The 12,978-nt window shown below is 47.3% G+C and overlaps 1 protein-coding gene across 7 annotated transcripts in view; it reads left to right on the forward strand.

Moving 5' to 3' along the window:
- The window catches only part of IFT122 (intraflagellar transport 122), a 104,366-nt gene that overhangs the window by 65,596 nt on the left and 25,792 nt on the right, over nucleotides 1–12,978 (forward strand). For all 7 annotated transcript variants that reach the window (XR_005211574.1, XR_005211575.1, XM_037802468.1 and 4 more), the window contains 3 exons: nucleotides 2,634–2,687; nucleotides 5,409–5,570; nucleotides 10,302–10,468. Coding sequence is in view for 5 of the 7 variants with exons in the window: in XM_037802468.1 (XP_037658396.1) it covers nucleotides 2,634–2,687; nucleotides 5,409–5,570; nucleotides 10,302–10,468 (383 nt within the window). In the remaining 2 variants the exon portion in view is untranslated. The remainder of the gene's footprint in view (nucleotides 1–2,633; nucleotides 2,688–5,408; nucleotides 5,571–10,301; nucleotides 10,469–12,978) is intronic.

Genomic DNA, 12,978 nt, shown 5'->3' on the forward strand with positions numbered 1-12,978 from the left:
CACTGAAGCCTGGTTGAGAGCCCGCTCCACCAGGGTAGAGCTGCCTACTTCTCCCTGAGCCCCAGTCCTCAGGTCTAAAACGGGGCTAGTGAAAACAGGCCTGCCCCGCCTGTCTTACACAGTGTGACTAGAAAACACTAGAAATGCCTGTACAAATGCTAGCCATTATTAAGGCAAGTAAAGTTATTGTTATATAATAATCATCTGTATTCTTGTTTTTTAGTCTATGAAATGCCAGAAGAGTGGTAATGGATGAGGGTTATAAGAATTCAGATGAGGCAGGCAGCATTTCCAGAAAGGGAGCATCTCTCTCCTGCCCCACCCATAAGCATCAGACAGGCTGAAGAACAACAAAGGATTCCTAGAGTAGGTTTTATGCATTTTAGCAGTGGAATGAAATTAGAAGTCTTCCAATTAGATTGCCATCTCCTTAAATCCAGGAACTGGGGATTTGCCTCATCTTAGTATCATCCATGTTGCCTTGCTTGCTGCCCTTGATGTTTTAGGTGCTCAACAAGTGTCTGGATAGACTAGAACTAAAGTGGAATGACCTTCCACTCATTTAACCCCCAGGCCTGTATCCCCCTCAAACATTCCCTGCGAATACAGACTATTGTATTAAAGCTGTGAGATTTTGACTGTAGACTAGAACTTGATCATTTGCTCGAATCCTGGATCCCCTGGCCTTTCTTTTTCAGCTGTGCCAAGTCACTCGGGCACACATGGGTCTCCCTGGGAAATATGGAGGGTGGTGCCCGGCGATAGACCGGCGTCTCCACTAGATGGCAGAGGAGAGCTGCTTAGCGCCCGGACGGCTGTCCTGCACAGAATGGCAGATCCTTGCCTGTTCCCACCCTTCCCTCTGCTTCCTCCCGCTCGCTGAGGTTATTCAGGCCTTGTGACTCTGACCACTCCGACCAGGGCACCCCTGACTCTGCAGAATGTGTCTGGGCTGAAGGAACTCAGAAGCAGATGTCTCATGGCGGAAAATGCTAGAATCTTAGCACAGCAGAACTAGGAAGAACCTTGGAGAGGGTGCGCCACTAGCTTGCCCCTTTCCACAAGAAAGACAGTGGGATCCCCGAGGCAGGGAAGAAGCAGGTTCAGGACCCACAGCTGGCAAGGCACAGAGTGGGGACAGAGGCTTAGAATGTTCCGTCTGCTTTCCCTCTCTGCCACTTTGCCAGGCATTCCAGATTTCTCCTCTCATGTTGCTTTGAGGAACCCCAGATCTAGAAGATAGCTTGTAAGACGTGGGGCATAGAACTCGGGCTCTCTTAGCCCTTCTTCCATTTGCTTATGCATTGTCTACCCTTTCTAGGAATTCCTCGTCAGGAATACCCTTTTGACAGGTTCCTCCCTACGATGCCTTACACAGTCCTGCTTCCCGCCCCTGCTGGTGCTTAGGGAGCAAATCTGTGTTCTCAAGGGGATCCAGTTCATACTTGTATAGCTCTTGGCTGAGGGAAGTTTAATGATCTGTTTATCAGTCTGCCTCCCCTTTTAGAATGGGAGCTCCTGAATGGGGACATAGGCAGGGGCCAAGTCGTATTCACCTCTGGGCCCCCAGTCCCTGTAGGATGCCTGGCTTCACAGAGTGAAAAGATGAAGTCACGTCATAGTGTTCCGTGACCTGCCACAGGCCGATGGCTTTAGTCCCCCACGTCTCTTGAGGATGGAAGATGTCATGTGGCTAAGTAGAGGCTGAAAGTGACCAGGTTGTTTCTTCTGCTTTTTAAATTCTAAGGGTTCCTAGAGCTGCTGCCTCCTCCAGGTGATGCCAGCCCATTTCAAATGGGAAAATGTAAAGAGGAGAGCTGGATAGGAGTGTTGATAGCCAACCTCAGGAAGACCGGCCTGACAGCATGGGCTGTGCTCCTCTAACCCCGTTGCAGAATCTGTCAGCAGCAAAAGAGGCTAATCTAATCACAATCTGCCCTTGGGGGTGCTGCTTAGAAACTTCTGGCAGGCCCAGGGGTTAAAGTCTTTGGCTTTACTGAAGTCCAGGCAAGGGCTAATATTTTAGGATTTGCATAAGAGTTTGCCTCCCAGGGACTGAGTGATTCATTCCCTACCTCCCCCCTCTTCCCAGAAACCATTCCTATTCCTTCTCAACTCCCCTCCTCCTGTCCCTCTGTGCCTATAACGGGGACCCTGGGTGCTCTGTGCTGTTGAGGCTGTCAGGTAAGCACAGCCATCCCCTGCTTTCCAGCCAAGTTACCAAGATGTGCCTGCAGTCTCTTATCACCCGGGTACATTTTACCCACTTCTGTTCTGCTGCAGCTGCCTCAAAATGTCAAACCAGCTCTTTTTTTTTTTCCTTCTGTATGGTGATTCTCCAGGCAGGCATCATCACAGAATGCAGTATCATAGTTTTGTTTTACCTAATCCCAAAGTGATTGATCCAACCCGGACTCCTTGGCTGTTCTTTTTATAGGCTAATCCCAGGGATAGAGCCTTGCCTGGCTGGGTGGCATAACCGACATGAACACACGATGATTAATCAGTGTTTGCTTTTCTTTTTTCCCCCCTTACTGGCTCGCTCTCTAAAGCTTGACTTCCCACCCCCAGCCAATCACCCACTTTTGAAACTCAGAAAGCAGCTGATTTCATCCTTTATTTCTTCCCTGTAGGCTTTCACCAGAGTACAAGATCTCCGATATTTAGAGCTCATCAACAGCATTGAGGTAAAGATGAATTGGAGGGAACCGAAGTGTTCTCTCTTCTCAAGAAAGCACAGACTCAGTGCCTGTGGGTTACAGCACTCTTCTAGCAGGCGAGGGCCCTGAGGCCACATGGACAGAACCCACCAGTGTCCTAGGAGTTCCGACCGAGTGAACCTCGCTCTCCGTGGGGCTGGAGGGGGCTGCGGAGTGGCGGGAGACAGCGCACGGGAGCGGGAAGTGCAACCTGCTGCTTGGCAGCCGGGCGATGTGCCTGGGTTCCTGATCTCCCTGAACTTTGGTTTCTTCATCTGTGAAATGGGATAACAAGGCTTGCCTTGCAGGACTGCTGTGAGAGTTAAATAGGAACTGGTTTTCACTCTGCAGCAGCTGTTAGCTGGTTACCTTCTTCTCACTATCTGTAAAAAGGCAAACCTATTTTTTTCTCCTGAACAGATTTATTGTAAGGCTATGGGGACGTGAGATTCATTTGAATTCCCATACGGAAGCAGTGAGGAAATCAGCAAAATGTCTTGTCCCCTCAGTTTGGTTCTGCATAATAAACACCTGTTTTAGGCCAAGCGCAGTGGGAAAGAGATGCCCACAGAGAGGCCTGCAGGAGCTCACAGCCAGGCGGACCTAACAGAGTTGCCATTTGATGAGTGCCTGCTCTCTGCCCATGCTTGATTGATGCATACATGATCCAAAGTCCTCACAACTTAATGGGGAAGGTACAATTACTATCCCTGTTTTATAGATGAGGAAGCTGAGGCACAGAGAGGCTCCATCACCTATCCAAGGGCCCACAGCTCAATCTCCAGGTGGAATTTTAACCCAGTTCTCTCTCTTTTCCCAAGCTCATGCTGCCTTCATTCTAAGCCACCGTGCCCACCTAAAGAAGCAGTGGGTGCTCCCCCTCCCCACCCGCTGCATACCCTACCCCAGTGCCATCACAAGGAGCCTGTCTCTTCTATTGCTCACTCAGCATTGGTAAAGGGTTTGTCCTGAGCCAGCTGCCCATCATGCCCAGGGTTACTTATTATTAACACCTTGCATTTGTGAATCAACTGGCCAGGATCTAGGGAGTCTTAATCTGAAGCCATGGAATATAACTTTTCTCTATGCACAGTAACTGACCTCTGTGAGGGCCAGCTCTTGTCATTTGAATGTCTCAGGTTCAAAATGTCTGCTTCTTCCCATGTGCTGCGAGCTGGGATGTCTGTTCAAGTAAACTTGTAAGACTTGTCTCTTGAAAAAAGGAGTAAACTGGCTTTGACTGAGGTTCCATTTGGCTGTCCTGAGATTTTAGTTGCTTGCTTCTAGGTTGTCAGCATTATTGAGAACTAGGTTCTCAAGTTCTCAGAGATTTTAGGTTCTTTAGAGGAACTAGGTTCTCAAGTTCTCAGAGACTTCAGGTTCCTTAGAGGGTTTTTTCTGGGTAGGTGAGATGTTTCCATCCTTAAAACAAGAGGGAAAGAATCTGCCTACATGGCTGGATAGGTACTGAATATGCATAACTCGCTTTCCTTGGTGATGGTGATTGTCTGTGGCCCAGAGTGGATATGGCCTAAATTCCATGCCTAATAAAACCTATTTTTTTTATTTCACTGCAAGATTTTAATTGGTTGCCTACCATTAGGATTCAGTTGATTTAGCTGATTAGCCTAAATGATAGGTAGGTTTGTGGGGTTTTTTTTTGGTTTTGTTTTTGGTTTTTTAAATTATTTCTGTCAGTGAAGGAGCATGTTGCCTCCAGCTGTTAAAACTTTCACCAGCCTGTCTAGGAGTTTGAGTCAATGTCTCATCTTCCTCCACTGCGATGCACTTGCTAGAAAACAAGCTAAAGGAAACTGCTGGGAATGAGAGATGGGGTGCTATTGAGTGTTTACAAATACTTGAGCTGTCGAATAATGAATGTTCCCTAACACGGGAAAGGAGTGTGCCGGCTCCTTCTCTTCCCCCTCACGCTGCTGAGCCTCTGGGGGTGAGCAGGCCCACAGGCCTGATGTTGGGGACTGTTGCCTGTTCAGAAGGCAGGCGTGAGGGGGTGCAGAGAGCATCTGGAGCCAGACAGACCCGAGTCCACATGCCAGCTCTATATGACCTTGACCCGTTCCCAATCTTGAACCTCAGTTTCCTTCAGTGTAATACGGGATTGATACTACGCACCCCTGGGGTCTTTGAGTGGATCAAAGGGTCCGCGTGTGTATGAAGTATAAACCTGGCACCTGGGGGTTGCTCAGTCCGTGGATTTCATCCCTTCTCTTTCTGAGCAGGTGCTTTGTTAGATTTGTATCCCATTTTCTTGGTCTCCTTCTCGGAGAGAAACCCTAAATTGTCTCCTTGTCCGCCATCATCCTAGGTCATGACTCTGCCAAACTAGGCCTGGAGATTGTGTGGCTCTGGGGAACTTAGGGGCCACCAGGGAGCCAGCAGCACACACTATCCTAACCATCCGGTTGTTGCCTTGAAAGAAAATACAGGAATGTGACCCTGAAGAATTTCCGTTAAACAAACAAAGGTTTGCATCTTCTGGGCCTTTTTTGATCTTCACTTGCTTGGAAAAAATCTGCTTTTGTCGTTGAGCAGAAACCTAGGTGAGAGACACAACAGCCCAGCAGCCAAGTGTGGGTTCCAGTAGGAAGGCCCGGGGGCTTAACTTGAAATAGCAACGTCTAACCTTTGTAAAGGCTGCTTCCTGCCTGTGGCTGCAAAGGCCATTTCCTGCGCTTCTAATTTTTCCAGGAGAGGAAGAAGCGGGGAGAGACCAACAATGAACTGTTTCTGGCAGATGTGTTTGCCTACCAGGGGAAGTTCCACGAGGCTGCCAAGCTCTACAGGAGGAGCGGGCACGAGACCCTCGCACTCGACATGTACACCGACCTCCGCATGTTTGAATATGCCAAGGTACCCCACCCCCCACCCCCACCCTGGGCCCAAGCTGTCACTGGGAACCCACCAGGGTTTTGACACTGCAGGGTCCAAGTTGTTTACTCCAAGAGGTGGTGCAGAAAATAGCAGTGGCCTCTGAAAGGGTGTGGGCAAATTAGTAAATAGAGGAACCATGATGGCCAATGGTTGAAACTGATGTAACACTGACCTTCATGGCTCACATCAAAGGGACCAGATGACAGTTGAGGCCTCTACCAGGAGGAGAGCTGGAAGAGCTGTGAGTCTGAAGCAGCGTAATTCCTTTATTAAGTGTTCAGGTTACACGGCTGCCTCCCTCAAGTTGTCTCAAACCTTGGTCAGAAGCCACTGAGAATCAGTGTCCTCGGACATGAGCTGGTCAGCAACCATTTAGAATGAGGTGGTTCACTCCAGCCAAGGTTTCCTAAGCATCTACCCCCCTGGCCATTCCTGGGCTTCACAGTGGGGCTCTGAGACGCGTTACCAAGTCCCTGCCCTTGGGACCTTCCAGGCTGGCAAAGCATGCCTCTCCCAGCCCTGGCAGGCATAGGGTGGTCCCGTGGTGATGCGTCAGATGAGTGGGAGTGCAGATTCGTCTCTGCATTTGAGGAGCTCCCATGAAGTTAGTCCCCAACAGGTCTGGGCCTTTAAAGGTACATGGGGTAGAAGATGTCCCTGGAGCAGGCTCCCGATGGTCTTTGTGAATAGAAGGCCCAGTGAGGAGCCTGGACCAGATGAGGCCTGTGCAGTTCAGCATCACGGAAGGTGTGATGTGACGGGCACATAAGGTGATGGGCACACTGAGCTCCAAGGGTCTTCCTTCCTTCCACCGAGGTGCCTTTGTTAACCTCTCTTTCCCAAGAGTGTCAGAAGAGGCTCTCAGAATGATATTAAATGAGTCATCAGACACAATTAGTGGCTATTAATGGTAATTATCTAGCTCGAAAGTTTAAGATGGAAAGTCTCCCCCCATTTTTTTCCTGCTTTCCCGTCCTTGAAGATGAGCTGCACTCTTGTATCTTCCACCCTCTGTTAGAGCCTCGGGCTGACGGTCCCTGCCGTGTGCTCCCGGAGTTACTGTCCCTCAGTCCCTGGATGAGCACCTGTGCCACCACCTATCTTGTCACCTCACGGGCCCCTTCTCTCCCACCTCAGACCCAAGGCACTTTATGTTCTCTCTACTTTTTTCCTCCTCGACTTGACTAGATCCCCCCCCACCACACACATAGAAGATATAATTATACATTCATTCTGAGAACACCTAAATCAGCACTTCTCTCTTTCTGGGGGATGACAAAATTGCAACTGAGGACTAAAACTTGAGCTAAAGGATTGGGTCCCTAGAGGCAGGCTGTATTCAAATGGGAAAATGTAACTGAAAGATAGGTGGCTTGCATAAAACTGAAACATTATCATTATACGGAGTGTATAAAGCTCTTTCTGATTGTTTGAGGCAGCGTAGAGCACTCCAGTATACTAATAAGCTTCACTCTTGTAGCATTTCTAACTATTGCTTACAATTCGCAAACAGAATTCAATGATATGAATAGTTTCATGTTTTAAAAGTTTGCTGTTGGGCAACTGTTTGAAAAACATAAAATGCATTGTATCATTTAGTCTTTTGATGAACATTTTCTTTCCAGAGCTGAAATAGCCTGGGAGGTTATAATTGTCGTAAAACCATCAAAATTATCCCATCCCTGTACTGTTGGCGCCTGTAGGAAAGCCTTTGTAATTCTGTTTTATTGCAGTTATAGGAAGTCCAGTTTTTTGCTCCGGTTGTTTAGCTATAAAACCCAAGGGAAATACTCAATTTTCAGTTGAAAATTGCTTCATTTTGTAAGTAAAAAAAAAAAAAAAAAAGGGGAAAACCTGGATCCGGTTGTTCTTTGGCCCCTCCTGGGACCCCTAAAACTTCACCAGGTAGGCAGCAGTGATGCGGTCGAAAACACCCTCATCTTGGCATGCGGGAGCTGGTGTGAGTGCTGGTCCATGGGCTGACCTGGAATGAAGTCTCTTCACTTCCCTCAGCTTCCATTTCCTCCTCCGAGGGGAACATCCTACAGCTCAGTTTAGTTCAGAGAATTGCACAAAGTAATGTACAGGAAAGCCCTTTCTACATGCCAAGCTGTACGAAGGTTAAGAAAATGTGGCGACCAGGGCGTGACCATGCGGTGGACGTTCTGCAGACAGCTCCCCACCAGCCCTGCTCCTTCCCGGGCACCCAAGCCCATCCCCACACCTTGGGTGGGCCGGGCACACCCGCAGGCTCCCACCCAGAAACACAGCGCATTTACACACTCCATCTGGTCTGTCTCTCTATGGAGGTAAATACTCTGGGGGTTGTTTTTGGTTTTGGTTTTTGATCACAATTCCAAGTAGGTTGGTTCCATTTCAATTCCCCACCCCCCGAGTCTGAATTTGAGAAAATGTGTACATACACATTATGTTTTTCTTGGTGGGGGGAGAAATACAGTGCTTATCAACACGGCATGTTTTTGTTTACTCGAAACTTGCTTCCCAAGATTCAATCTGGTTTTTGGAAAATTTCTAAATTACATTCCCACGTACAAATAAATTGTATGCTTTCCGGATAAGTGACATGTTTATATGGTGATAAAGGGAATTATAATGCTCTTAACTCTTATGTAGTATGTCCTTATCAAAATCACCAAGCCCGAGAACACTGTTTAGTCTCATTCATCACTCAGCACAGCCTCTTTCTGTCCACTCCAGGACAAAGTCTTCGCCGTGGCTCCAGATAACGTGTAAATTAGCTTCATGGAACCAAAAAGCCTTTGAAAGCTCAGTTTGGCGAGCCTTGAAGGAACCATTTAGACTCAACTTCAATTAAGTCAGAGCTCCCTGAGCTGGACTGTTGAACTGTAGGGGATACGGACCTCTCACCTGAGGAGGCTCCTTCCAGGAAGCCTGTGAACTGTGGGCCTGGCGGCTCCCCTCAGATGGATGACCCCAAATCACAGCTCCCTCTTAGCCTTTGACGCTTCTCACTGTGGTCCCCCGTGTCCACTGAGCACCCACTTAAGTCCCTTTGAAGGACATCCTGAGGATGCCTTTTTCCCCAGCTGGTAACCTCATTTAGCAGACCAGGTTAGCAGAGTTTCCAGGTTTGTTCTGGCATAAAGAATACACATTGTAGTGGCTGCCAGAAGTGAAGGGTGTGTCTATAATGGTCCAAAATAGGCATTTTCAGAGAGTCAGTGGCTACTTTCTAAGCTCCTTCCCCTCTGTGAACTCCATGGTGGGCCTGGCTTTTATGGGGACCCCAGCATCAGGGTAAATGATGCCCCTCCCTCCTCTTTTGAAACTATTTGATTGCCTTAGGCCAATCTAATATATTATTTTAGGGGCTGTACAATTATCCTGCAAGCAAATGGTGTGTGTATGGGGCGGGGGTGGGGGTGGGGGGGGGCGAAGTGAGCTAATCATTCAAGTGGGTTTTTAGCATAGAGCATAGGTTGACTGTACTTTCCTGACAAATGAATGCTATCACGGGGGAATGGAGTGCCTTTTTTATGCTTTGTGAGGCTGACACTAGAGCACTCTCTGAAGGTTCATTATTCGTAAGACAAACCACTTCTTCTAGATCTGGGCTCTAAGCATTCCCAGTTTCCCTTTTGGAGAAGCCCCACCTTTAAACATGTCAACCCACTGCTGCCTCAGCTATGGCAAACTCCTACATATGTACTTGGGATAACTGTATCCTGCAAAGAGGTGATTTTCTGAGGCCGTTTCTCACACAATCTAGGGATATGTGGGGAAGCTGAGCATGGCCCTTCAGAGACCCCCCCAGCCCCAAGCCTCTGATTCAAAGGCCTCTCTGCCCTCTCCTCTTCTCTCTAGGTCTCCTTCCCCCTTGCCTCAGCTCCCTCCAAAACTCCTGCCCTGACACAGCTGGATCAGGTCCCCACCCTTGCAAATCTGATCTCCGGACAGAATCTGATACTATTTTTTTGAGAATTAGTTGACCAGAACCGGTTTTGTTCCTTATCTGTCCTAAGCAGATAGCTCAGGGCAGAGCCAGTGGTATGACTCCAGAATTTAGGCAACAGGATGTTTGAGAAAGCAGATGAAAATAGAACTTTTAGTGTGGTAGTGGTAGTGGTAGTGGAGGCAACACAGACGGGCTCTCCTAGAACTCTTTAAATCAGTTTGCTTGTTTAAGTTTAGGGGACCACATGTTTAGTCTCAGCTCTAGGCATGTGGAATCATCTGTGTTATCTGAATGAAGAGCGTAGGTGTGAACATTTGAAACTGGATGCAACCGGGATGTGCAGTCACTATATGAGAATAATAATCACATGTGTACCAAACACTATGTGAGAACGACCGAGGAACCTGCTCATCACCCAGTCATCAACCATCCCCACTGCAGAATTTCTGTGCACTGCTCCAGAGAGTCTGGAAAGTATTGTTTAGCCGCAGAACAAATGTCCATTAGTGGAAAGGGAAGGAAACGTCGAGGGCCATAGTCCTTGACACTGTCCCAGTGCCCCCAGGAACACCTGTGGGCAGCCCAGGAGCGTGCCTCCCTGACACCTGGGACTGCCCCCCCTTCCCTGACACAGGGATGGGTCCTTGCCTGCATCCTGACCACCTGCTTCAGCCAAAGGGAGCCCTTCCTTGCTACGGCTTTCGACAGCCTGACGTAATGCTGGCAGCAGGAAGTTCTAATCCAGAGTGTTTTTGTTTGTTGTGCTTCCTCAGGATTTCCTTGGATCTGGAGACCCCAAAGAAACAAAGATGCTAATCACCAAACAGGCTGACTGGGCCAGAAATATCAACGAGCCCAAAGCTGCTGTCGAGATGTACATCTCAGCGGGGGAGCATGTCAAGGCCATTGAGATCAGCGGGGACCACGGCTGGGTCGACACGTAGGTTTTCAGGAAGCGTTTGGCAGCGTGCTTGTGTCATGTCAGCTCTTGGCTTTGACTGACAGGGGAAAAAATAGTCTTTCTCTAAATATCGAAAGCAAATGTGACAGCGACTAGGTTCTTCGGGAGACACAGAGACCCAACAAGGCAGTCGCTGCCTTCAAGGAGCTCATTGTGTCCCTGGGGGACAGGGTGGTGGAGAGTTGAGAAGGGATCACACCCAGATACCAGAGTTGCCATCCCGTGAGCACTCACTGAGAGCCACGTAAGGTGCTGGCCTTGCAGACATTGAGTACTGCCCCACACCCTGAGGAAACTGAGGCCCAAGGGCCAGCCGTCCACAAAGGGCAGGCAGCTGGGAAGTGGAGCCGAGCTTCCAACTTAGGACTGGCTGATTTCAATGTCCAAAACACATATAATGATGAGAACTAACAAAGAAAAAGCAAAGTTCCAAGTCCATAAAGGAAGGAGATGTGGTTCTCATGGGAGGAACTCTGGCTGTGTACTCACAGGTCTTTTTTTTTTTTTTTTTTTTTTAATTATAGAATTTATAGGTTTACAGAAAAATCATGAAGAAAATAGAGTTCCCATATACCCTCCCACCTAGCCACCCCCACACAGTTTCCCCTATTATTAACAATTTGCATTAGTGTGGTACCCTTGTTACAATTGATGAAAGAATATTATAATTGTACTGCTACCTATAGTCCTTTGTTTACATTAGGGTTCACTGTGTCATACAATCCTACGGTTTTTAAAATTTTTTATTCTAGATACAACCTAAAATTTCCTCTTTTAACCACATCCTAATATATAATTCATTGGAGTTAATTACATTCACAATGTTTTGCTACCATCACTACCCTCCATTACCAAAACTTTTCTATCACTCTCAAACAGAAACTCTGTACTAATGAAGCATTGACTCCCCATTCCTTACTCCCACCCCAGCCCCAGTTAACCTGTATTCTAGTTTCTGACTCTTTGAATTTGCTCATTCTAATTATTTCATATCAGTGAGACCATACAGTACTTGTCCTTTCGAGTCTGGCTTATTTCATTCAACATGATATCTTCAAGGTTCAACCCTATTGTTGCATGTATGAGGACTTCATTCCTTTTTATGGCTGGATAATATTCCATTATATGTATATACCACATTTTTTTAACCCATTCATCGGTTAATGGACCTTTGGGTTGCTTCCATCTTTTGGCAATTGAAGTGGGATTGCCAGGTAATATGGTAGTTCTATGTTTAACTTTCTGAGGAACCACCAAGTTATTTTCCACAGCAGCTGCACCATTTTACATTCCCACCAACAATGAATGAGGGTTCCTATTTCTCCACATCCTCTCTAATACTTGTTATTTTCCATTTTTGTAATAGTAGCCATTCTAGTGGGGGTGAAGTTGTATCTCATTGTGGTTTTGATTTGCATTTCCCTAATAGCTAATGATGTTGAACATCTTTTCATGTGCTTGTTGGCCAGTTGTATATCTTCTTTGAAGAAATGTCTATTGAAGTCTTCTGTCCATTTTTAAATTGGGTTATTCGTCTTTTTGTTGTTGAGTTGTAGGATTTCTTTAAGTATTTTAGATATTAAACCCTTATCAGATCTGCAGTTTCCAAATATTTTCTCCCTTTCTGGGGGTTTGTCTTTTTATGTTCATAATGAAGTCCTTTGATGCACAGTCTTTAATTTTGATGAAGTCCAATTTGTGTATTTTTTGCTTTTATTGTTTGTGTTTTTGTTATAGTCTAAGAAACTATTGCCTAACACAAGATTCTGAAGATACTTCCCTATGTTCTCTTCTAGGAGTTTGATAGTTTTGGTTCTTAAAACTTAGGTCTTTGATCCATTTTGAGTTAATTTTTGAATACTCTCTGAGGTAAGGATCCACTGTCATTCTTTTGCACATGGACGTTTCATTTTCCCAGCACCATTTGTTGAAGAGACTGTTCTTGCCCCACTGACTGGACTTGGCCCCCTTTGGCAGAAATCGCTTGGCCATAGGTGTGAGGGTTCTGAAAACTCTCGTGGTATGAAGGGCCTTGAAGAATTTCAAGCGTCAGGGAGGGTAGGAAGGGGAAAGGAACTGCAGGCAGGAAGAACAGCCCAAACAAGGTATGTGGAGGAAGGTTGGTTGCAGGTAGGCCGAGCAGACTGGCCAGATCCAGGAGCACTGAGGAGGTTGGATTTGTCCGTAGATAGAAGAGGACATGACCAAGGGAGAACCTGGTCAGGACCCGGCAGTTGGAAGAGCGCTCAGGCCAAGGTGCGGGATAGAGGAAAAGCTGGAGCAGGGGAGAGCTGATGAAGGGCTGCAAAGTGGGCCTGGGGGACTGTGGCCAAGGGTGTGAGAGGTGCAGAGGAGCTGGACTTACAGGGCCCTTCTGGGTGTGACATCTCGGGGTAGGGAGTTGAAGGCTGATTCTGAACTCTGGGCCTGGGTGGGGGGCAATGCCACTGTCCAAGACAGAGAAGAGAAGAAGCAGTGCGGGTTTGGGG

The sequence above is a fragment of the Choloepus didactylus genome, chromosome 1, assembly GCF_015220235.1.
Source record: "Choloepus didactylus isolate mChoDid1 chromosome 1, mChoDid1.pri, whole genome shotgun sequence".
NCBI classification, from domain to species: domain Eukaryota; kingdom Metazoa; phylum Chordata; class Mammalia; order Pilosa; family Megalonychidae; genus Choloepus; species Choloepus didactylus.